This window comes from Sciurus vulgaris (genome assembly GCF_902686455.1).
Source record: "Sciurus vulgaris genome assembly, chromosome: 9".
NCBI classification, from domain to species: Eukaryota; Metazoa; Chordata; class Mammalia; order Rodentia; family Sciuridae; genus Sciurus; species Sciurus vulgaris.
The window spans coordinates 23,285,824-23,313,055 of record NC_136469.1 but is presented as its reverse complement, the minus strand read 5'-3'; the positions used below and the strand labels follow the sequence as shown (position 1 = coordinate 23,313,055).

Below are 27,232 nucleotides of genomic sequence, written 5' to 3'. Positions count from 1 at the left end.
CTCTGAAATTATAAACCCAAAGAAACATTTCCTATTTATAAGTTGATTATTTCAGATATTTCAATGCAGTAACAGAAAGATGACAAACTATAGGCCATATCATCATTATGTTTTTGGAGGCGGAAGGTCGTGTTGCCATTAAGTCATTGCTGGTATTATTATTCTGAAAATCATAATTACAATCTTGGACTTTGATAGGGGGAGTCTGAAGTTCCGCCCCAGACGTATTGAATCAGGATCTGTATTTTTAAAAAGTTCCCAAGTTACTGAAAGCACATTAAAGTTTGAGAAGCACTGCTTTAGACAATGAATATGAGACTTCTCCCAGGTCTATAGCCATTTTGGGGCCATGGTATTATGGAGGAGGCGGGTGGTGTGATTTCCTAGCCCTGCTTCATATTCACATGTTCAAGTTCAAACCTCAGTATCTGAGAATGTGACCTAATTGGGAGAAAGGGACTTAACAGAGGGACTCAAGTTAAAGCAAGGTAATTAGGTTGGACCCTAATCCAGCATGATTTATGTCCTTAGAAAAGGAGGAACATTGGGTATAGAGAAACAGAGAGAGAAGGTGATACTAAGAGAGGGAAAAGATGGCCTGGGACGATCTTCCCTTACTTCCCTCAAAAGGGACCAATCCTGCTGACATTAAGCCACCCAGCAAGAGGTACTGTGTTGGGGCAGCATGAGTGGAATGGAATGCATAGTTCCTCTTCTGTATTTTGAATTGAAGATGACATCAACCAGGCATTTATGCCCTTGTATGTGCCCAGAATATGCTATTAGCTGTTGGGTAGGGTGTCTACAGCAGTTCTCTAGGGAACAGTTTATGAAAGAAACAGTGACACGAAGGTCCCCGGAGAGAGTGGCAGGTTCCCGGTAACAGTGCACTCCCTCAACATGAAGGAAATGACGGATGCAGATCGGACGGTGTTTAGAAATTTAGGATGAGAGGTTTAGGTGACATGAAAGGACAGAATGAGCCATGCCAGGATGAAAGCTGAGGAAAGTGAATTAGAGGAAAATTTAGTAAGTGTCCTTTCCCCTCCCATACCCTGCCTCTGAGCTGCATCCTCGGTCCTTTACTTATTTTTAAATTTTTTTTTTTTTTTTTTTTTTTTTTTTTTTTTTTTTTTTTTTTTTTGCGATGCTGGGGATTTAACCTAGGACCTTATCCCCAGCCCCCTTTATTTCATCTTGAGACAGGGGTTTTGCTAAATTGCCCAAGGTGACCTTGAACTTGTGATCCTCCTGCCTTAGCCTTCCAAATATCTTTTATACTTATTTAACCACCAAAAATCAATGAAGTGGAGTAGTTAATGTGCATTTCTAGCTAAAATTTGTAATTTCAAATCTGCAATCCACATGGATCCTGGAATTAGCAGTATTTCACGTGACACCTATTAGATGGAAAAGGAGCCTCTTGTATTTTACGTAAGGAAGCTGATTGCCCCCACAGTGAGAGACATATGTACCCAAGACCAACTGTGTAATTAGTTGGCGACCTAGGCCCAGCATCCACATCTCTCAGCCTCAGCCCAGGGACCCTGCCAGTACACCTGGCATGTGTGGCTTTGGTAGCTGTAGGTCATAGAACAGAGTGTCTATGATAAGCTAAATTGCTTTACATGAAGCACATGGATTTTGCATCAAGGAGGTTTAATTATAAGGCTATAAATATGTCAAAGGGATCTGACAACATCTTATTAAATTACAAGAGTGAGCCCAAGTAGTTTCTGATGCTGGCATAATCCCAAGAAGAATGAGTTTTATAGTCAGAACCTACCCAGCCTTCTCTCTCCCTGCCTCACTCCTTTCTCCTTTTAACTTCTGTCTGTTTTAATCATAGAAAATATTGCATAGAAATAAAATATAAATCAAATCATGAAAATGCAGAAGAAATGTTTCATGTAAATAGTTTTCCTTCCTTTCATCCTCTCATTTCTTTGAAGGAATGGTGGATTTAGCCTCCAGAGAGGCCTCTTGGGAACTCCAAATAGGAAAAAAACAAAACAAAACAAAACAACAACAAAAAACCTGTTTTTTTTTGTTCTGATGAGATACTACCCATGGCTGGTATTTTAAATCGTATTTCCACTGGAAATGGTACATTAGCTTCAAAGTTTCTTTTAAAAAGCAAGTAAGTGTAAAGGAGCCCGTTCATAAAAATATCTATCCCGTTAGCTGTCAGACTCCTGCAGAAACTGGCAGCTGATAGTTACAACAGTACAAATGTGAGCTATGAAAATTCTCAGTGACAACCATGGAAACAATGACCTTTTCCACAAGTAGCTGCCTTGGAAATTAAGGGATCTGCATCAGGTTTGGAAGTAGAGTCCTTCCAACCTCATTTCACGTGTTCACGATGGATGTGGTGATGACTGTGGTCTCAGTGACGTGTTCTCCTACGGCAGACTCCCTCGTACCCCTTGTAAATTGATTAATTAACTGATTAATTTGTTCATGGTGCTGGGGACGGAACCCACAGCCGTGCGCATGCTAGGCAAGCATTCTACCAGTCTCACACTCCAGTCCCATCGGGTGCCATTTGAGTTCTGATACATCCTTTCTCCTCTGTGTCTAAGTCACTCTTATTAATATATGTAGGAATCAGGGCATAAAAAAGTGATGTGGAAAAACTTTAAATGTGTACAACACAGGGAATTTTTTAAAGCAGGGAACTGGTTACACTGGTCAATGCCAGAGTCAAGTGGTCAAACCTGGGTCAGGGAAGGAATCCAGAGAAATTAGCCACACCAAGAACCCACTTTCACGTCTAGACTGCATGAGTGTATTGTTATTTTCTTTTGTTACATAGGGACTGTTCTAGTCTGTCTGGGATTCAAAAAGTAGCTGACACACACAGGAATCAAAGAGGGTACTCTTGGGCTAAGCTAGGGGGATGATTCTATCAGCCAAGGGCAGGGTCTGAAGGAGAACTCTTGAGCTTTCTATGGGAATCAGTGGAAGGACGCATTCCATAGTGTCACCTTGCCTAACTTTGAACTTCTAGGAAGCAACCTGAGCTGTGGGACACACACTTTTAGTCTCTCAGGAATAATAACCTCTTACAGAGAAATAGCTTTTTCTTTTAATAAATCAATCAGATGCATGTATCCAGGAAGGCAGGGAGTTTAGATGAAAGCAGAAAATTTGAAAGTAGCTTGGGTATAAAATATTTAAAAATTGGTGTTTATAAAATGAGTATGAACATGTAGAAAATTTTTTTAAATTCTTAAATTAAAAAGAATTTTAAAATAGCACATATTCATCAAGTCATAAGATAAAGTTTAATACATTTGATCATGTTAAGACACAAAACACAGCCAATCTAATCAAATTTCAGGCATGCATTTACATAAATATATTAAATTAAGAAAAGAAATTATACACTTAAACATCCTTTTCACCTAAAAATCATTAAATCCACAGATCAACAATAAAACCAATTCTCTGCATTTACCACTTCAAGATACAATTGATCTATTTTAAAGATAACACAAATAACACTTGTTAGAATTTATATGCATTATACATATATTATATATTACATAGATAGTGTGTATACATATGTAGTGTTTGTACAGAGATAAATATATATACATGGATGTGTGCACACATACAGATACACACAGATGTTCTTTAGATCATCTGTACTGTTATGCTGTATTCTAATGTTCAGCTGAATTGAAGCTGGATGGACGTAAAATTGTCTTTTGCTTCCAACACGTTCATTGTACCCATTGGGCTCACAACCCCATCCATGTAAATGTCTTTGCCTGTTCTACAGCACATAATCACACCAGGCACTTCGATAAATATTTTTGAGTTAATAAATGTATGAATGACTGAATAGTAGAAGATCAATCAGAGAACTGCATGTTATGTAACTTGATTAAATAAATCAGATCAATTCAAACTCAGATGGATTATGTGAACCAATAACTTTGAATGTTACTTTTCAAAAGAACTTTTATAGAAATCCCAACTAGTTCATGTATTAACTCTGCTCCTTTAAACTTGGACCTTATTTTACTAATTGTTCTTGTAGTCTTGTGTCTCTTACTAACAGAAGTCCAAGCATGAATGGGTTCTGGAATCTTCTGTGAGTAAGGCTCACAGAATGGACAGGTTGCCCTAATTTTCAACAGACTTAAATAAAATGAACAACTAGAAAAATCAAAATACATTAGAAAGAATGAAATGGATAATCGGTCTTTAAAACCAGACAAAATTTATCACAGATTAAGTCAGAGAGGACACAGGGTTTGCCTTTCATATTCCTTCAGGCTTTTAAATTATAATAATTCAATATTTTAAAATTCTAATCAAATCTGTTTCTTCTAAATAAAAAGTCTACTGTGGCATGCCTAGGGAATCAAGTTCCATAAATTCCTAGAACATCAGCATCATTTATCTTGTTACTTTATGATTCCTGGTGAAATTCATGTCCAAATACAACCTGTAACTTTAATGAGATGTGAGAAATATTTGATATCTCATAAGTTTGTCAGTTTAACTTCTTGGTAATGGTATTATGAAAAGAACCCTATTGCACATGAAATCTTAACTTATTCCAGGAAGGTCATGCCTCTGATTTAGAATATGAAGTGAAGAAGCATTCAACGTACATTTTGGCATAGACCATATCAAACTGGATCATACCTCGTTCGTGTGAATGGAAGCTACCAACTAGTTTTTGATTTTGATTTTGTAGTATTGGGGATTAAACCCAGAGTTTTGCACATGCTAGGCTCTACCACTGAGTTACATCCCCAGTCCAGCCTGTTTTGTTATTTTTTTAGTGTAGAGGAAAGTATGCAAGGATTAGTTTCTAACTGTGAAAAAAAGCTTGCTGTATAATTTAGCCATTATGAGCTTCCCGTCACTGTCAATGTCCAGTCTTTCCTATAGTGTATATCCTACATGCTAAAATATGTGCGTGAGCTTACTTAAAAGGTTATAGTCAATGGAGATAACTCACCATACATGTGTGTTAATTTGCCTGTATATGTACACATATATTTTGGAATTAAGTATAAATAATCTATATTCTCCAAAAGATAAAAATAAAACTCCACATGGGAAATAATATTTGACTTTATGATGTACATAAGGGATAATCTAAGAGTTACTGTTGAATTGGTAGTATTTTTTTTTAGTGTCACTATTGTCTGGCTAGAAAAGGAACAACAGGTTTTAGACATAAGGCTTTAAGTTGATGCAAGAGATCCATTATTTTTTCATTTTTTCAACTGACTGGTACCTGACCTATTGAAATGGTAAGGGAAAGCAAGGTAAATGATGGGTGTCTCTTGGGCTCGTATTTAACAAAGAATTTAAGAAAACACTAATCTTGGAAGTGAGCAAATCTCTCCATAGCAGCTAGGGACACTGGCACTCTGACTGAGAAGGATATGACTGTACACAGTCCCTCACACTCTCAGGAATGCCTCTCACTCTCCTGAAAAGTTATCTGAAGGTAATTTACAGAAAGTCTTGAAAGGCAACAGTTGAGGAAGAAGGTCTGGAGGTGGTTGGCATTCAGGTTCAAGTCTCATGGCCATGTTTTCCATATCTAAATGTTTCTTTTTCTAGGCTCCCCACCTTCCTTGATATCATATTAATTATTGGAGGTGTGACAAAGGGACAGAAGGTAAGATAGCAACATAGATTTCAGATAGTCTAAGGAGGAACTTTGTAAGGAGGCTATTCTAGCTGCATTCCTAGTAATAGGCCCATCAATTTTCAGGACATGGCACTTTGGTCTGAGTTCTCTACAAAGTTCAAATATCATCCCAGGGGTGGAAAAAGAAGCTTCTGAAGTCTTCAGAGAGGAACCATTCTGATTTTTTTTTTTTTCTCGCAGATTTGGAATAATCTTTAAAGTAGACTCCTTAAAAGATGGCTATTGTTTGGGTAGGAAATAGCTACTCCTATTCGACTGTTAGCTCCAGCTATTGATTTTTTTTTTCCCCCTCTCTTTCCTGTGGCTACAACAGACAAGATGCACAGGGGCTACTGGACCAGTAGCCATGCTCTTCCTGATTTCTCTAAATGACTATAATAGATCAATCTAGTATGCTATTTGTCTACTATTCTTCATGGTACAGAACTTGAGCAAGGTGATACCCGAAGAGGGTATTTTTTAGGAAAATAAAGAAAAGATCATAATGAGCCAAATCCACAGCTACTGGCCCAGGACATGTTTATAATGGGCATATTGAGGACAGATTTATTTAGCCCAAACCAAAAGAAAATAGAGGAGAGGGAAATGGAAAGAAATTAAAAGAGAGAGAGAGAGAGGAAGAGAGGGAACAGTGGGGGAAGAAGGAGGGAGAGGGCAGGAAAAGACGGATATCTTCAGTAACTTTCTATACAGATGCTCAGAAACTAATTTGTTAATCTCTCAACTACAACTTCCTATGATATTCTTTATTTTTCCTCTTAAAAATTTAGACTTGGTTCCTCTTTGATGTGTTACACTTAAGAGACTTAACAGAAAGTTGAGACAAATAAAGGTTTAAATTAATGTGTACTTTGAAAGACCCTAAAGGTAGCATCCAACCAATAATCTTTACCTAGTAGATTTTGTATGGTTTATAATTCATAAATTAAAACAATATAAAAAACAAATGGATTGAAAATTTTTAGTAAATTATTCTGTAGTTATTTCCACATAAAGACAGAAGTGACTATTCTGAGAGGTGTATCAATAACATGCAGAGAATTGTTTTTAGCTGCGTATGTATGTTGTATGTTTCTTTGCTCTCTTTATGGGACAGATTCACTAATCTGAGAAAACTTCTGAGTATTTTTTGTGATAATATAAAAAATACTTTACAATAGCTATACTGAAATAAAATTCCAAGAAGAAAAGGTATTGATGGAAGTACATCTGTCATCACCTAAGTTTTCTTAAGTCTTTTCTCCTTTTCACTTTGGTGATCTGCTAATTCAGTTTTTGTCTTATTATCTTAACTAACTGTCAAGAAAAGAAGGTTCAGGTAGGGGTTGTGGCTCAGTGGTAGAGTGCTAGCCTGGCATGTGTGAGGCACTGGGTTCGATTCTCAGGACCACATATAAATAAATGACTAAAATAAAGGGCCATCAACATCTTAAAAAAAATTTAAACAAAGAAATCACTTAAAAAAAAAAAAAAAAAAAAAAAAAAGGAAGAAAGAAAAAGAAAACAAGGTTCCATGAACCAGGACAAGAGTTTGGCAGAGATGGTGGTAGAAAGGTTATTTCAAAATATTGAAAACCATTGTGGCATTATTTCACATTCAAATGACACCCAAAGCTTAGCTTAAAATGAACAAGGGCATACTAATATACATTTGTCTCTTTCTTTATTTCATCTTTATCTGACACATGGAGATTTTTCTTCCATTTTAGATCATATGCTTTATGAACTGAGTAGATTATGCCTTTTGTGTGATGAAACAATTACTTTTCCCAAACTCATTATTTTTAAGCAATACCTGCCTGCCTCTCATCATAACTCACTGAAGTCATGCATTTTAAAAATCTACTTAAAAAAAAAAAGGTCAAAGAAGTTTTTCGAATTGGTCACTTAATTTAAAATGTGTAGCCATCAATTAACCTTTGCTTGCTACTTTTCTCTTAAGAGCAGAAAGAAATGACTCCAATGACTTTTGTGTCTTTGCTTGGATTTAATATCCGTGGACCCTGCTATCTCCTTTTTAGAGGAATTTGGTCTTTTATTCTCTCACAATAGAAAAGGCAATGACACCTGGGGTACATATGTTTTTCCAAGTCATTTGAAACTCTTTCGCTTGGGAAACAGCTCTATAAAAAATTCTGGGTCTGGTTAATTTAATATAGATTATTTTAAATAGTAGAAGTAATGGCAATAGAACACCTTTTCTTTGGGGGAAGAGATGGAAAGATTAAAGATGTAAGAAGATATGTTTGATTTTTAAGATTTCACTGAATATATAGCAGTATCAGTATTGCTTTCACTCAAACTATGAATAAGAGAATGTGTAATAAAACTGCACAATTTGACAGATTTAGACAGCTGGCTCCCTCACAAGAAGTTCACATTTTGTTAATGTCACCCACGTTGAATAAGGGACGATTAGATGGTAAGGTCCATTTACAAAAATGGTTGTCAGGACATTTTTTTTTTTAATTGTAAAACTTTCTGTGATGGAATTCAGTAAAAGGGCTATGAAGAGAAAGCAATGGAGACAAAAGATTGCTATTAACCTACAGATGCAGGCTACTGCATGGTTCATTGCAAGATTTGTCACACTGTTGGGCCAATGAAGTGTTAGTGAGACTAGAAGGGACCACCCCTTTTCTGGGGTAAGAGGGCAATTTGGTCTCCATGCTCATTTAATCCTGAGACTTCTTTGAATAGACTGCCAATTGAATCTAAATTGTGCAAAATTATGCATGCACTTTTTAATGCAGGCTATTGTTCCTGAAGCACTGAACCAAGATTTCTCAACCCATTTCCATTTGGCATGAGGTCACTTGAAACTTAAGTAATCATATATGGAAGACAAGAGCAGTGTACTTAACCAATCTCTCTACATTGTAGTTTCTATATAAATGTTCACCATGCTTTAATTGCAAGTCTCTCACTTGAAACAATAGAGAAGTACTAGCTATGAAATTCAAAAAAAATTTAATTGAGGCTCATATTCCTAAAGGTAAGGAGCAGGTTTGGAAAGTCAGCCAAAGCTGCACAGTCTATACACTTCCACAATTTAGATTCCAGAGGAGTGGATGTTTATAGAAGGCCAGCTACTGTGGGTGTTGTGCTTATTATGAGTGGACGTGTTTTCAGTAGTGCAAAGAGGCCTTATGATTTTGTTAGAATCCAAACGTGAAGAGATGGCCCGGAAAACCATTAAGAAAACTGTAACCAGGCTTTCTGCAGTTTTGTTGGAACATGTCATTTCTTTTAAAACTCTGAACAGATTATTTACAGAAAATTTATTGATAGATTAGCCAGAGAGTATTTTCAATGAGTTCTGAAGGAGCATATACATGAAAATTCATATTTGGCAAGAATTATTATATTAAAAATTTGTACAAGTGACAGCTTACACAGCCCCCAGATTTGATATAATCGAGTGAGCTCTTTTCCAGTGAGGTTCGATTCAGTGTGGAATCTGTAACATTCTAAGCACATATACTCTGACAGTCTTGCTATGGTGAGAGACACTTTACAAATGTTTAATGCTGCAATTTTATAAGGATTGGCTGTTTTCTTGCTTTTTCATCCGTCGTTAATGATTACATGTTGGCAAAGGATACATTGCTAGATTAGATCCACAGCACATTAAAGACTGCTTTCTCATTCCCCTTCTCTCCAATTAAGTTGGTGAAAAATGTAACTTTAGTATTTTACAGGACAGGGTAAAGGTGTTTCATCTAGGTGATGTCTATATTATAAAATAAAATAAAAATATAAATATGTAACACAAACCCAGTGCCTATTATTAAATAAAATATACAATAAAAGCAGACCTTTTAGAAAGTTTGATTTTAAAATAGGCTATTATGATTTCATTATAAAACATTTGAAAACAATCTTGAGATTAAGCCAAAGTAATCAGATTGCTTTGCTAAGTAAAAAAGTAAGTGGGTATCATTCTGCAATCGGATACATTGATAAAAATGAAGATTACAATTTTATATTGAGTTGTTCATTTAGAAATTCATTGGGGAGTTTTGAAACATTCTTTCATCTTATAGTCTTTTAATATAAAAATATTGCCATTTTTATTAGATCCTTCAGATTGCACAGTGATGTTTCAAAACTCCATTAAAGTTGATTTTGGTAATTACAGACAGAAAATTCCTAGGAAGTCAATCTTTTCTGGTGACATAAAAATTCCATTATCAATTTCCAGTGGAATTTCTGTGTCAATGACTCCACACAAGGAAGTCTATATTTTTAAAACCCATGTGTTAAGCAATCACGTGGACAGGGTTGTGAGTGTGGGTGCATGCGTGGACAAACGTGCCAACATACACACAGAGGATCTGCACATTTCTGCAAATTATTTTTAAATTAATAAAAGAAAATGAAATCACAGGAAGTGTGTAGCAGGATAACAGTCTTTCTTTTTAATGACAGGATAAAAAATAAATGCCCATTGGAAAGGAATATTCAAAGAGTCCCAGAAACTATACAATGTAACTTGTTAGATCCAGTAAATAAGATGTCATGTCAATGATCTGATCAAGAATACCTGCCCTGGCCACTCTGCGGATGTTTCTGTCCACTTGTTCGCACTGAGGACCAAGATATCCTTTCTTACAGAGGCACTTGTTGGGTCTAACACAGACACCTCCGTGACGACACGCTGGCTCACATTTTGCTGGAAGAGGGAAAAGAAAAGAGTAATAACATCACTCACATTCTATAAGTCAGAAGCAGTGCTGAGCAGGAGGCCAACAAATATCTGATGAATAAGGGAAGGTGAGTAAAGAAGGAGGAATGATTTGAAAGATAAACATGTAAGTAGGAAGGAAGGTCTCTCAGATCCATAGTCCTTTGGGGGCCAGAACTCAGAGAATAATGGGAGACATTTCTAGAGAAGCAGAGATCCTGGGAAACAATTTCAGTCCTCCGCAGAATGGACTTCATTTAATACAAAGATTTCAGCCTTTTCAGATCTCTGCTCCAAAGAGGCTTGTCAGGAGGAGGCTGCTGGCTGGAGCATCTCAGATGTAACACAGAGATCAGCTCAGTTTTGGATTTGGGTTAGATGCAACCTGCACCATACGGCTCCCCCACACTCCTTCCCTCTGATGGCAGGTGGGCTCAGGGCAATGTTCTGCTCCTTGATCGCACCTGGAAGTCTATTCCTGGGGTGAGAGCGATTGGCCAAGCAAGGCTGTGCTATGCAATCTTTTTAGGGTTACTCTACAGCACAGCATTTCCTCATTAAAAAACTGTTAACCCTACAATATAGGTGACTTACTCCTAGAATGAGATTAAGACGTACATATGACATGTAAATTAATTGTCATTTACTGATAAGATAAATCTGGAGTGCAGCGGTTATAGACAGATTTGAATTCCTTGAATACTTGTCCCTATACTTTGAAGGGTCAGGATAATTTTCTCCTTTTTGAAAGCATTATTCAAGGTCCAGGGGTCTGTGGTTGACACATAGAAAAGAAAAGAAAAAGAAAAAAAAGAGACAATTTCTCTTTTAAATGTGTGAGAGATGAGTAAACCATGTGCATATATGAATAAAATTCCTGCTCAGGACAAAAATATCTTAAATAGAGCACTTAAAATATTTTGTGTGTGTTTTCCTTTTTTTTTTCAACTTGTTCTTTTTATTTCTTAAAATTTTTTTTATTTCTTTGTTTTAAATTTATTTATTTTTTATTTTTTACAGACTATTTTTTAAAAATTCATTTTTATTGTAAACAAATGGGATACATCTTGTTTCTCTGTACATGAAGTAGAGGCATACCATTTGTGTAATCATACATTTACCTAGGATAATAGTTTTTGATTCATTATAAAATTTTTTATTAGTGCATTTGATGATACAAAATAATGGGTTTAATTGTGGCATAAATATCATACTTTGGTCATATTCATCATCCCCAACTCCCTTACTTTTCTGTCTCCCTGCAACAACTTTCATGTCAGATCCTACATCAGAGGGACAAGATATAAAATTTGTCTTTTAGAGTCTGTCTGATTTCACTTGACCTTATCATCTCCATTTCCATCCATTTTCCTACAAATGATATGATTTCATTCTTCCTTACAGCTGAACAATACTCCATTGTGTTGAAAGATCCTGTTTTCTTTATTAGCCTTCAGTTTCGAGATTACAGACGTGAACCATCATGCCCAGCACGTCACTGGTATTTCGGTGGGATCGTACTGAATCCCATTTTAACGATATTAATTCTGCTGATCCATGGACATAGGAGGTGTTTCCATTTTCTAGTGTCTTCTTTAATTTCTTTCTTTAGTGTTCTGTAATTTTCATGGTATAAGTCCCCTTGGTTAGATTTATTCACAAGTATTTTATGTATTTTTTTATACTGTGGTGAAGGGGATGATTTCACTTTCAGCAGGTTTGTTGTCAGTGTATAGGAAAGTTTTGGATTTTCGTACATTGACTTCGTATGCTGCTACTTTGCTAAATTTATCAGCTCTAGAAGTCTTCTGGTGGAAGCTTAGGGTCTTCTAAGTGTAGGATCCTATCATCTACAATAGGAATAATTTGACTTCTTTTCCTATTTGTATCCCCTTTATTGCTTTCTCTTGCCTAATTGCTCTGGCTAAACTTTCAAGTATTACATATATTTAATAGGGGTGGTGAGTGAGAGTTAACTTCTTTGTCTCAGTCATGATTTTAGAGGAAATGATTTCAGGTTTTTCCCATTATATATGATGTTGGCTTTAAGTCTGCCATATATAGCCTTTATTGTGTTGAGGTAAGCTCTTCCATACCTTGTTTCTTCAGAGGTTTTATCATGAAAGCATGTCGAATTTTGTAGAAGACTTTTTTTCTGCTCTATTGGCATGATCATGTGAGTCTTATCTGTGATTCTGTGTGCTTATATGGTGTTATTATGTAAATTGATTTGCTTATATTGAATTATCCTTCCATCCCTGAAATGAAACCATGGTGTATGATCTTTTCAACGTGCTGTTGAATTCAGTTTGAAAATATCTTATAGAGAATTTTGCATCTATATTTATCAAGGATATTAATTGGTAATTTCCTTCTTTCCTCCCTTCCTTCTTTCCTTCCTTTCCTTTCTTTCTTCTTTCTTTCTTTTTGTTGTTGTTTTCTTATCTGGTTTTGGTATAAGAATGATATTGCCTTTATAGTATGAGTTTGGAAACATTCTTCTCCTTTCTATTTCATGGAATAATTTGAAGAACATTGGTGTTAGTTCTTTAAAGTTCCAGTAAAATTTAGCAATGAATTCATGTAGTCCTGGATATTTCTTTGTTGGGAGACATTTTATTACTGTGTTAGTCTCATTGCTTGTTATTGATCTACTTAGGTTTTCCATATACTCTTGGTTCAATTTTGGTAAATAATATATATCTAGAAATTTATCCATTTCTCCTAGATTTTCCAATTTATTGGAATATAAGTTTCCAAAATAGTTCATAAGGATCCTCTGAATTTCAGTGATATCTGTTGTAAATATCCCCATTTTCATCTCTAATTTTGTTAATTATGGTCTTTTCTCTCTCTCTTTTTAGTTAGTTTGACTAAGGGTTTATTGATCTTATTTAACTTTTCACAGAACCAATTCTTTGTTTCATTTATCCTTTGTAAATTATTTTGGTCTCTATTTCACTTATTTTAGCTCTGATTCTCTTTTTAATTTTTAAAATTTGTTCTTCTTAGTTATACATGATAGTTGAATGTATTTTGGACATATTATACATACATGGAGTATAACTTGATTTTATTATTACTTTCCTTCTATGATTTTGGGCTTGGTTTGTTCTTGATTTTCTAAAACCTTGAGAGACATCATTAGGTTATTTGAGATATTGTTTGATTTTTTAATGTAGGCATTCATAGCTATAAGCTTCCCTCAGAGCGTATCCCACAGATTCTGGTATATTGGTTTCCATCTTCATTTGAGTCTAGGAATTTTTATATTTCCACCCTGATATCTTCAAGGACCCACTGATCATTCAAAAGTGTATCATTCAATCTCCATATGTGTGTATAGTTTCTAAAGTTTCTTTTGCTATTGATTTTTAGTTTTATTCCATTATGTCCTGATAAGATACAAGTAATTGTTTCAGTGATTTTGTATTTGTTAAGACTTGCTTTATGGCATGAAATAGAACCTATTTTGGAGAAAGTTTCATGAGCTGATGAAAAGAATATGAATTCTTCTACTATGGATAGAATATTCAGTACATGTCTATAGATCCACTTGATCTATAGTGTAGTGTGCTTTAACTCTGATGTAACGTGATAGATTTTTTTTTTTTTGGCCTGAATGACCTATTGTGAAAGTGGGATATTGCAGACAACCACTATTATTGTATTGGGGCCTCTGTGTCCTTCTATGTTGAATAGTATTTGTTTTATAAAATTTGGGTACACTGATATTTGGTGCTTAGATATTTATAGTCATTATATTTTCTTGGTTGATTGTTCCTGTCAGCACAATGTAGTGACCTTCTTTGTCTCTTCTGACTAATTTTGGCTTGAGCCTACATTGCCTGGGTATGAGTGTAGCTACTCCTGCTTGTTTTCAAACTCCCTTTGCATGGAATTTGTTTTGTTTTTAAAATTTTTTAACTTTTCATCTGTGTATGTCTTTGCTGAAGAGGTATGTGTTTTGCAGGCAAAAACCAGTTGGGTCTTGTATTTACCAGTCTTTGTCTTTTAGTAGGAGAATTAAGGCAATTTATGTGCAGAGTTATTATTGGAAGTTGTACTAATTCCTGTCATTTTGTTATTTTTCTGTTTCACTATTTCCTGTATCTCATATGCTTATCTACTCTTTTAGTGAGATTTATTCTTCTAGTGCTCTTGTGGTTGAGTTATCTTCCCTCTTCTGTTTGCAGGATTCCTTAAATATCCTTTGCAATTCTGGGTTAGTGATCATAAATGACTTTAGTTTATGCTTATCTTGGAAGGTTTTTATTCTTCTTCATTCTGAAGGAAAGGTTTTCTGGATATAGTAATTTAGTCTGGCAATATTTTTCTTTCAAGGTTTAAAAACCCTGCTGTTGTTCTGGTGTGTTTGGTTTTAAAAATGACTTGGTGCTTCTCTCTTACAGCTTTTAATATTCTTTCTTTGTTCTGAATTTTTGGCTTTTTCACTGTAATATGTCATGGAGAGGTCCTTTTCTGGATAAGTCTATTTAGGGTTCTAAATACTTCCAGTACTTGAGTGTCCACCTCATTTCCAGAATTTGGGAAATTTTCTGATATTATTTTATGGAATAGGTTTTCTATGCCTTTAGCCGGTATGAAAGTTTTAAGTGAGTTTTTTTTAAACTTGTCCCAAAGATCTTGCATTTTTTGTTTATAGTTACTTACATTTTTCTTTACAACTGTTTGAATCTTCTAATTCATTCACCTTTTGTTCAAGCCCTGAAATTCTGTCTTCTGTTTAACCAAATATATTGGTTGTCCTTTCACTGAATTTTTTTATTTGGCTTATTAAGATTTCATTTCTAAGATTTATGTTTGGTTCTTTTTCAAATTTTTATCTCTTCATTGAATTTTTCATACATATCTTGTATTGTCTACATTAACTCAATCGGTACTTTTGTGTTATTTTGGAACTCATTGATCTTGTTTTATAATCATTCTAATTTTTTATCTGGCATTTCATCCTCTTCAATATCTTTGGAGTCAGTTGGTACTGAATTATTAACTTTAGGAGGTATTGTGTTGCCATGGTTTTTCATATTTCTTGTAATTCTGTGTTGAGATTTGTTCATCTGTCAGGTTGGATTTCTCTTCCACTTTTATGTGAGGTCTTTTTAGGTCACAGTCTCCTTTTGATAATGGGTCTTGGTATGATGGATTGCTATGAAGTGTTGAATATATTTTCAGATGGGTTTCAGAGTACAGTTTCTTTGATACTACTTTGGTGATAATTAGTACACTTTGACACAATATGTACTGTATTGGAGCTTGAGGATCCCTCTTTCTCTGTAAGTCTCACAAGAGTGGGATCCTTCTGTGGATCAGGCAATTGTGTTGTAGATAGTGGAAGACAAGGGCAGCACTCTCTGTGATTGCTCCTCTGTGGGTCCTTTCAACACTGTTTATGCAGAAAGGGCATGGAGCAATCTATGCTGAGGTCCCTCATAGCTGTGGTATCCACAGTCTTTGGGTTGTTTCTCATTGCTATTGCTGTAGGGGTAAATGTCCAGAAGTGGGTCTTCAGGACCCTCCATAGTGGTGCCCTCTTGGGGCCTGGTGGTCAGCTGGGGATTTGTGGCTTCCTTCTGAATAGATTATTTTTATAAAATAAGTTTGACTTATCTTACATTTTAAAACTATTTAAATAGTGGCAAAATTAAAGTTCTTCCCTGAAATAAAACCTCATATTGATTTAAAGAATGCCTATATTTATTTATATCACATATTACATTAATATTTATTAAGCAATGTGTAATGCCACAGCATTCAAAATAAACTTATTCACCCTTAGTTAAACATACTGTCACTAAAATGTACTCAATAAATGTCTGTAACTGATTACTTGAGATGACATAAGAAATTAGGCAAAATGTAAAGTAAAGATTATAACATAATGAATGCTATGTAAAATAAATAAACTTAATACTGTCAGGGATCAAAGGAAGCCAAAGGATGATATATTATTAGAAATCTGAATATTATTGTATTTGGACCCTGATTCTTGTTTTTTTGGTTGACTAACAAAAAAGAGCGCTTTTGTTAGTCAGTGGGTCAATAAAATGTAAGCACCCTTCTTAGCTAATGAAATTATTCAATTTCTATTGAGTTTTAATTATGAGAGTTCTTTCCTAGGTATGCAATCATAGTATTTATTAATTATATAATTTTACTTATGTTGCAAATTGCTTTGGCAACTTAAGCTTAAAACGTATACTATTTGTGGCTTTAAATATTGGCTATTTTGTTAGACAATATAAAAAATAGACAAGTTATGGTTATGTTTTTTTTTTTTTTTTTTGGTTGTTGTTTGTTTTGTGGCGCTGGGGATGGAACTCAGGGCCTTGTGCATGTGAGGCAAGCGCTCTAGTAACTGAGCTATATCTCCAACCCTTGGTTACACTTTTTTTTTTTTTTTTTTTTTTTTGGGAAACAAGTGTATCTTTAGAATGAACAAAAACATAGCATGTACGTACTAAGAATACCACTGAATATTATTTTGGGGCTTTACTTTTCATCAGCAAGAGACTTTTATAGCAGAGATCAAAATCTTTTCTAGGTAATAGATATATGCTGGCTGTCAAATATACATTTTTAACATATATAGATATATGTTCAATCTAAGTTTTTTAATTTATCCAATTTTCTTACTTCACACCAAGTAGAACTTAAAACTTTGCACAAAATTGAGGAAATCTTATATTAAAGGATAGAATAACCCTGAATAAATCTCTCTTGCCTTTTTCTGAGCAGCTGCACACCTAGTCATGGTTCCCAAGAGAGTGGCAAACAGAATTAAAAATCCCATAATATGCCCCCAGATAATTGCATTTCCCCTTTTCATTTAGTAACACTCACTGAAAAACCCTGTTTCGAGTGTGGTGTGGCAAGAAAGCGAGCAGAAAAGCCAGGGAGGGCATTTACGAGGTGTCTGGAAAATGCTAGCACACGGGTAGGGGCTTGGCAAACACCAAGCCACTGGCTCATGTGGAGCTCGGAACCCAGGGCTGAGCACATGTAGAGATGACCTGGCTGGGCCGTTTTCAGTTTTTTACTTTTTGAAGAGACTCAAGTCATTTAAAGTTCTCTCATGTTTGTCATGAATTTACCCATGCAAATGGTTTACATTAAGGAAAAGATCTCATTTATAAGTTCAGAAGCAAGTAGGCATTCATAGTACTGTATTCTCAACCCAAGATGGTTCTAGAAGAAGGAACTAATGCTGAGTTCTTGAGCACTGAAGGACAGTCCCATTCCCCCGGTCTTTCTCATGACAACAAAAATACTAACCGATTCTGCAAAAGTCCCCCTCCCAGCCTGGACTGCAGCAGCAGGTCCCTGTGGGGGTGCAGTAGCCGTTGCGACAGAGCCGGGAGCACTCTGAGGTCAGCGTCTGCGCAGGTTCTACCAAGGCTCTGCATTCCGCGGGCATTACAGGTCTGCAACAAAAGACAAGAGTTGACATTGTAGTTTGGTTGGAAATCAGTACTGGATTGAAATCTAGTGGTTTTGGAGTTTTACATAGCATGCAAGACCTTCTTTTAAGTGACTCAGTCAACCTGCAACTTGGAAGAATGGAAAAATTCATACAAGTGAGGAAACAGAATTCTGAACCAAAGTGAACATAGTAACCGTTTTAAGAAACTTTATCACAATCAATTCATTGATGAAAATGTAAATTTAATATAATGCCATTTTATATTTGGTAGTTAGAATTTTTAGCAATTGCAATTAAAAAATAAATGTATACTTATATTTTTAAACGTTTCCCCTACAGATCTACAAAAAAGTTCAGGAATAGTACCTGAGATATTATATTTAGGGAGAGTACAGTTTCTCTTGCTTTTGGCCGTTAGCAATATACAGGACTACAGGCATTCATCAAAATGAACACTTGTAGCCTAACTAGCTTGAGAATCAATTTTCATTTTCATTTTACATTCCTTTTGAGATAATTTTTCTTGAAAGGTTGTCATAATATTTATGTATGTGTGTATTTATTTCATTGGGTCAAATTTTCAACTCTGTATGCAAAGAGCTTCTGCAAATATAATGGAGATTTTTTATGTACATATGCACAGAAATAGAATTATTTTTATTTATTTTTATTTTAATATATTTTCTTTTCTTTTCTTTAGAGAGGAAACCAAGAGTTTCTGAAAGATTCTCATGGTTCCTCTGTTTTCGTAAAGTTCTCACTCAATCCGGGTCAGGCTGGCAACGTGGTCACAACTGCTCATTATCTAACCTTGGGGAAAACCATGTGACACTTTCAATGGTACTGGGGGCTGTAATGTGGTGGACAGGCTCTTTCAGTTGAGGATGTAAACAAATGTCATGACCATCAAGTTACTGCATTAGGATGGAAAAAGCGGCCCAGGGTCCTTAAAGGATATTTTGTATGTGTGTGTGTTGCTGGGATCAACCCAAGGTCTCCTGTTACATAGGCGAGTGCTTTAACACTGAGCTAGACCCTTAGCCCAACTGGGTTCCTTAAGAGCCAAACAGAGAAAATGATCACTAGAGAGCAGATCACCAAGAGGTAAATTACAGAGCTTCCTGAGATAAGCAAATCATTAAGCCTTGTAGACTGTTTTTCTTGAAATTGGATAGCTGTTATGTCCCTATGGCAACAGAGACAGTGATAATAATTTGGCACATGATCTCCGGCTTTTTCTACAATGATTTCAAAGCCATGTATATTAAAACCAAAACATAAAAGATGTGCAGAAACTTCTCCAGCTCCTCTTCCCCATTAAAGTTCTACTGTACGTGAAGTCATGTGGTTGCAACCCACAGAGCAACTCAGAAAACTCTCACGAATCTAGTCAGCCTCTTATTTAAATCTGGAAATGGTCAATGCATGTGAAAGGTCCTTAAGGCGTTCCATAAACTGAACATACTTTCATTCAGAAAGCATTAAATGTTTTCCATGTGTTTCCCAAGGAGTCCCTCTGGGAGTAAGGATGGACTGCGATAGGGTAGAGAGCATGTTAAACAGTTATACCAAGAAAAGTAAGGACACTGTCTTTCGTGCCTTCTTGCTTTTGTTAAGTACCTCCCTCACATCTGCTCTATTTCTTTCTCATGAATTTTTGTTTTGCTGTGAGATGATGGTTGGCCATTTGCGATGACCCACCATAAGACAGTTTTTTCAGAAGGATTCTTTGGATCCCGGGGCCCAAGATCATTTTAGGATGTGGCATTCAGTAAATGAGGATTGTTCTAATCTTACCAGTAACTGATAGTGTAGAACTCTGTGTGTCTAATTTCTGTTCCTTATCACTTGTTCACTTTCTTTATGACTCATTTAAGAAAAGATAAGACGGAAGTAGAGTTACTAACAAAGCTATCATAAGTTATGGGCGATGCAAGATTTTCAGGACACTGATTATTGTGCAAAGGGAAAATGAATGAGGGCATGATAAACGGGATCCAATGCTGAAGGACAGTTTTTTAGGGTGGAGTACATCATCCTTGTGTCCCTACTGATCCTTTAGTCACATGTTTTAGCTGTTTTCCACAAACATTCACATACATGGGAAACTCAGATTATGGAAGGAATTAATTTTTGCCTAAGATTTATTAAATGCCATCTGCACACGTAACTCTTTCATACTTGGACTTGTTTATTTTCACTTGTATAAGACTGAAAGGCTGTCAAGTATAAACATTTCAGTTCCCTCAAGTTTTAATGTCAATACCTGAGAAAGGTATCTTCTTTTTCTTTTATAAAATTGGTAACTAAACATTCCTCATTAGCATGTTAAATAAATCTTCCCCTCTTTTAAAACTGTATTATATTAGGGCTCCCTTAGCACGAAATTCACGTGAAAGATTGCCCATCTGTTAAAGAACTTTTTGTCTCTTAAGGAATGAGTTATTCTATCTCTTCTTTGCCTTCTCCATTGAAGAGAAAGTTCTTTGTAGGCAGAGTTATATACTCAATTGTCTTCAGGTCCCTCACTCTTCATGGGGATAAGACATCATAGGGCCTGGATCCTCATGGAGACCACGAGGGGAAGACAGGTAAACACAGAAGTACATGCAGTGTGATAACAGGTGCACATGAAGTCTCCCAGGAACACAGATAAGGGAGGAAGTAGTTTAGGATGGAGAGGAAAATGCCATTTATCTGCAGTTTCAATCTGTAAGTAGTGGAAGAAGATCAACTACTTTGGTGGTTGTATATAGAGAGATGACATTAGAGTTAGAAAAATACTGCATTGATGGTCAATAAATTTATTAAATTAAGTGGCATGTTTATAGGAGTGACTTTCCCAAATAAACTCTGTGAGAACAAATATTTTCTTTCTTTTCCTCATCTCCCAGGACCAAGAAGAATATGTAGTTCATGGAAAATGCTTAATAAAAATCTATTGAATGAATGAATAAAATTAATAAGAAAGTAAAATTTTAAAAGGGCATTTGTTTCTTTTATATGTTAGTAGATATTAGGAATACATAAATTATTTAGGAGAAGGATATCATTAAAATATAATTGCTAGACTTTTGTATCATAAACATAACACTAAAAACGTGCTATATTTCTAGCACCTAAATCAACTTAATTTTTATAAAATTCTTCTAAGGCATAGTTAAAATTTAAACAATGCATTTTTGTCTTAGCTATGATCCCTGTAAGTAAGCAAAAGGTCAAAAAAGTCAAGGTATGCTTGACCTTAAGATAGGATTGTTTTCTAGATGAGAATTAAAGTCAATGCATTTACATTCATTTTTTTAGTAACATATTTGGCAAAATCTGACAAAGACTGGTGACCCCCACCACTTCCCTCTACATGATGTTTGTTATGGTGACAATCTCCCTTCCACTAAGAATATGTCCCCTTTACGTGAAATGAGGAGACAAGAGAATGCAGCAGTAAAGGGGGATTTTGTTCTTACTGCCATATTGAAACAGACCATTTCAAATATACATAAATACTACATGTTCATACCTAGACAGGAGCCAAGCAAAAATCTCCAGTATGTATCTGTGATCGATTAACTCATTTTCATACTTATTTTTATTAGACTGGAAAATTGGGTGTTTGGTTTATGTTTAATAAGAATCATTTAAATAGTTGTCCTTTTAGGCAATTACTTTTTAAGCTTCGGACCCTTAGCTCTCCTGAACAGAGTCAGAAGTAGGTTTTCGAAATAGAAACTTAGCCAAGAGGATGTTTAGGTTTGCAGTAAGAAAATATTAAGCTTCATTGTTGACAGCTATCTCCACAGCCCTGGAATTTAATTTAAATCAGAAAAACATATTTCCTAATCTTCTCACATGATGGATAATGAAACACCGAGGGCCTGGTGCAGAAAACAGCTCAACATTCCTTAATATATACAGCATTGTTTCCAGAAATTGAAGACATTTTCTTAGAAACCTACTTTGGCTGGCTCTGTGTTGTGCTGCAAAGGTTTGGATACTTTCTTGAAATAAAGAGAGAAGTTGGGATGCATGAGTAATTTAAAACACACATGGTACGTGATGACTTTTGTGAACAGGAAAGGCCAACAGTGAATGTCTCTAGGTAGTGAGATGATGGGTAGTTTTAATTGAGTAACATTTAACTTAATGAATGAACAAATAAATCAAGAAATGTGAAATCCTCTGTAAATGTGTGTGGAAGTCCTAGGATCCATCCCATCCAAGCAGACCAACCCTTCGGAGTGAGCCTGCAGAAATCTATTTTGTCTTTTGCAAAAAGTAAAGGGGCTCATTCTGAAATGTTTGTTAGGCGTCCAGAGTTTAAATTCATTTTGTTGTAAAACAAGATCTATAGATTATGTGTAATACACATTTTTAAATGCTGACACATTGGAGGTTTCGGGAGAGGTAATAATTCTACAGCCTCTCTCTACAGTCTCCTTGGTGGAGGAGACTTGATATAAGAGATGACCTTTTTTTTTTGTACTGGGGCATTGCTATATCCCCAGCACCCTGCTCCCCCAAGCCCTTGCCTTTTGAGACAGAGTCTCACTAAGCTGTTTAGGGCCTCTGTAAGTTGTTGAGGCTGGCTTTGAACCTGCAGTCTTCCTGCCTCAGCCTCCTGAGTCACTGGGTACAAGCGTGAACTACTGTGCCCATCTTACTCTTTATCCATAGCCACATTGTGACACATGAAAAAGTGATTCCTACACCTGTAACATATAAAACTATTTTCCCCCCATGCTTTTTCCATTCTCATGAGCTAGGAAAAATTGGTATGTCTAAATCCTCATTATTCATATTATAGTCCCAGGTCAGCAGCATTAATGTGACCTGGGAGTTTCTGAGAAATGCAGAACCTCAGACCCTATCCCAGACCTAATTCAAATCGGTACTTGAACAAGTTTGTCAGGTGATTCATATGCATGTTCAGGTTTGAGAGGCACTATTCTAAATTAGGATCATTTTCAGCCAGAAGCAGTGAATGTGGCTAGTAATTAGCGTGTTCAGGAGTTTCCAAGTACAGAATGCTCTGAGCTCTTACAGTTGGGTGGAGTCTCTCCTCAGGACAGGGAGGCAGTCTTTCTATGACACAGCAGATTTTGTGGTGGAATGAATTCCTCATGTAAGCAGTTTTGATATACAATGATATCCCTTAACCACCATTATTTTTAAAACCATTACTCAGCACTTAACCTCAAAAGAGTAAGGAAGTGGAAAATGTCTCCTGTTGGGATAGATTTTACTGTTCCCCTGTATTCATGAGGCAGAGGAACAAGCACTGGATGCTAATAGCTGTGTCATTTTTTAAATGCTTATTTTAGTGACATTCTCCAAGGTTAATACCCACAGTAATTCTTTACCCTCATAACTGTCTTTAGTGTGGCTGCTCACTGAATTTTGTTCCTGGACATGTCAACATTTCTCTTTTCTGTGTCAGTTTACTCAAGAGGAAGATAATTCTAGATTCAGATGGATTGATAGTATATTTTGTGACTATATTTGGCCAGTTGGTAGTAGATTTTTAACTGAATTTGACATACAAATTCATTTGGGGTGTGAGAAATCTCATGCATTTATAATACAACCATATTCCAGGTAGAAGAGCAGAGGAAATGGAATCTATTTCTTGTAACCATGCAATATTGATCCAACTGGAATGTCATGCCTGGTAGATGGCAATACACTTTTCCTAACAGCATTTTTTTCTGTTTGAAGATACTAAGAAATCAAATGCCATTTCCTTGACATTAAATCATATGTTAGTATTGCAAAAATACTGTTCTATATATTTCCAAGTAAGCTTGACATTAGAATAAAGGGAAAGAATACTTAAATTCAAGAATAGCCTCTGAATTTTTGTGTAGGATATATCATATTAAACTTTTATCACTTGTACTAAATATTTCTGAAATTCTAAGTTAGGATGGAGAAGGTCAATGTTCTATCTTATTTCTAGGCAGGACTAGAGATTTTTCTGTTTTGAAACGTGCTGAAAAAGAATGGGGCTGAGCCTCAGCTGTCTTCTCTATTTTGTGGTTTTCTGAGGTTTAGGCCTCTTCCCTCACGCGGGGTTCACTCTCTCACTTCATATGATCACTAAGCCTGTTGACTGGTTTTAGCACCTGGGCACCTTGAACTGAGTTGGTGCTAAGTTCAAAGAACATAGAAGCAGGAGTGATTTGGTGAGTCCACACAGGTTTGGCTGCCTAGTGCTAAAAAGATTACCAGAAATTTCACAAATACCTGTTTAATTTTGTTCTATGGTTAAAGATGCAACCCTAAGAAAAGCAACTGAGGAAGTCACTTACATCTTTCAATAACTTTCATGTTAACTTTATTCACAGGACAGCAGTCTGGCTTGGTTCTTTCCAAATTTAAAAGATCAGGACATGTATGAGAGATCAAACAGCTTTCATGTCACAGACAGTACTGGAACTCTTTCCTGTCCCAATATTCTTCCCACTCAACTGACCTTCTTACTTTAGGAAAAGTTAACAAGGGACCCACATTTCAGGCCCTATTAATCTCACTATTCAACCACCATCACCATAATATGCACATATCTGAAAGGGAATGTGTATCTCTTACATCCAACATTAAATTTATCAGCTTAACTCATTGTCTATATTTCCATGGGAAAATCAGGATGTGAAATGGTAATAAGATTTCTTAAAAGAAAAACCTAGGAGAAATGATAAACAATGATAATATTATCTACTTCTAGATAAAAAGACAAGGTCTAGTTTATCAAATTCTCTTAGCCATTTGTTATACTATGTTTGCAATATCCTAACTTCAGACTGGTCAATTACAATTATTAGTAGTAAATATAAAATAATAGATGCTTCTATTGAATTTCAAAGCACACGTTCCTGAAAAATCTTGTATTTCACAGAATCACATTATGAGGCATTCTAGATTGCTTCTGTGTCTTCCCAAATTTATGTCAAGGGCTTAATTCCCAATGTGATAGGAGGTGGGCCTTTGGGAGGTAACCAGGTTTAGGTGACTTCCTGAGGATGAAGTCTCCCTGATGGAATTAGTGTCTTTGCATTAAAACAGTCACCAGAGAACTTCCCTCTCACTCTCTGTGGAATGATTCACTGAGAAGTCAAGTCTACAGCCAAGACGAGAGGCTTCCCAGAAATCTGACCAAGCTGGCACCTGATGAGAAATCAATGTCTGTCATTCAAGCCAGACAGATATTTTGTTCTAGCAGCCTAAGTTGGCTATCAGACAAGGGAAAATCCAGATCTGTGTGATGCTGTAACTAAAGCATTAACAAAAACAAAAGTTAGTACCTTGGGAGATAGTTTGGGTGACTCAGTGAGAAGCTCAACAGTAGTTGGAGGCTGCCTGGGGAGATTGGAAACAGGCAAAAACAAAGCCCAGCGTGGTGGCACAAACCCGTAATCTCAGCCACTCTGGAGGCTAAGGCAGGAGAATCACAAATTTGAGGCCAACCTGGACAACTTGGTAAAATCCTGCCCTCAAAATTTAAAAGTTTTATAAAGAGGCTGGGGATATAGTTCAGTAGTAGAGTGCTTACTTAGCATATCTGAGGTTTGGAGTCTAGTGCTCATGTAACACCACACACACACACACACACACACACACACAAAGAAACAGGCAAAACCAAGATGGTTTATGAAAGTGGAGCTTTGAACTTAGCAGGCAGTGCAACCCACAGACAGCCATGTCAGGCTGGGGATGTCTCTTTGGGGTGGGAAAACCAGTATAGTATTAGCACTTTATATATGATCACTCAGCTATGAAGGCTCTGCCTGGGCAATAGGTGGGCGAAGGATATGGTTCTTTCCTTAAAATTCTGGCTACATTTACTTGTAAGCTACCTAGTTTTCATGTTGTGCAGAAACATGAAAAGCTGTATACGATTGTTCACATATTCATGTGCATATTCATATCAGACAGACATCCACTAGTTTCATATATGAGCTCAAAAGTGTTAAAGAAAATCTCACTGTAGCAAAACAGCATTGGTTCAGAGGCCAAATCATAGTACCTCAGTACCTTCTGGATGATTAATTTGGCAATATATAATGTATAATGTTTGGGTGTAATTTTTTTTTGTTCCAAAGTGTTATTATCTCAGATAATACAATTTATGTTTTTGATAATATGTTCAATCTCACAGCAGTAAAATAAGTTTCTCAGGGGATGGGACCACATCCTCATTTATTTTCTCCCTCCATATCAGGTAACACTATCTTGAACACGAGAAGAAAACAAAAAATAACTGTAGACTCATAAAATCAGAAATCTTGGATTATATTTGTATTACTCTTATATGAGGAAAAAAACTGAAAAATTAGGATATAACCAAAAAAGTCAATGTCACTGCTTCCTAATTATTCTTTTAACTTATCCTTAACTTAAATGCTTAATTCATAAAACATAGTTTATGAAAATGTTATGGTCTTAAATTTAAAAAATGCCTGTATTTAGAAAAAATAGGCATTTTTAATGTTCATGAAAACATAATACCAGTGAGTTTGTCCTGAATTTATTCATTTTGAGTCAAATTAATTCAGGAGAGAGATAACAAAAAAGTAGCAAGTAGAATAAATAACTATCACTTTGATTACAACATAATTCAAAAACCTAAAGAATGCAGTCTTTTTCTTTTAGAAATTCCCTGAAAAATCAATTCTTAGGTCTTTCCCACTAATTGCAGAACAACAGATCTACTAGTGTTTATTCACTTATCATATGAAGGTAGAAATTTAAAGTATCACTAAATGCTTTAAAGGAAAATTAAAATTTGAAACAAGTTTCTGTCCTACAAAAGAGCCCCAAAACCTCAGTTTACATTTTCTCTCAAGACAACTGGAGTGGCAGATTCCAAAATTTTGATGCTACTCAATTACCAATGTTAAGAAAAAGAAGTCATTATTTTAAGCAAGAAATATTTTAACTTAGCCCAAATGATTTAGTAACAAAATAACACTAAGATGCAGTTTTTTTTTTCTTTGTAAGTTACGCTTTCCTGTAGATATGTCTTTTTACAAAATTTGCCTCTGTTTTCGACATATCTAGTGACCAGTAGATCTCCTTTCCCTGAGTTACTGCAATATGGTTTGTTGTGTCCTTTCAGTACAAGTAAGATATTCAGAAGGTCTAATGACGTCAGATTTGCAGCACTGTCCCCAAAGGGTGAATGGTGGGGTAGGGGTGGGCATGGGACTCGAAATAAATGCTTGTGAGAGTTTGACAATAAATGAGTCTCATTTTGAAGAAGATATTTTTCATTATTCATGTTCTCTATTTTATACATATTTCAACAAATGCCATTTCTAAGTGGCAATTTAATTGTTTTCATAGCAATCTGTGCAGTTACTAAAAGGGCTAATAGTCCAACATTCAAAACTGATTAAGTAAAAAGAGAATATAA

General features: G+C 35.7%; 1 protein-coding gene across 5 annotated transcripts in view; it reads right to left on the bottom strand.

The window, feature by feature from the left end:
• HHIP (hedgehog interacting protein) overlaps window positions 1-27,232 on the bottom strand; it is a 110,011-nt gene that overhangs the window by 8,233 nt on the left and 74,546 nt on the right. For 2 of the 5 annotated variants that reach the window (XM_079154150.1, XM_079154151.1), the window contains exons 12-13: window positions 17,673-17,821; window positions 10,236-10,364 (exon numbers count right to left, since the gene is read on the bottom strand). In XM_079154150.1, coding sequence (XP_079010276.1) covers window positions 10,236-10,364; window positions 17,673-17,821 — 278 coding nt within the window. Of the gene's footprint in view, window positions 1-3,271; window positions 9,423-10,087; window positions 10,365-17,672; window positions 17,822-27,232 lie in introns of those variants that run through there. The other 3 variants (XM_079154152.1, XM_079154153.1, XM_079154149.1) reach the window with 3 other exon arrangements.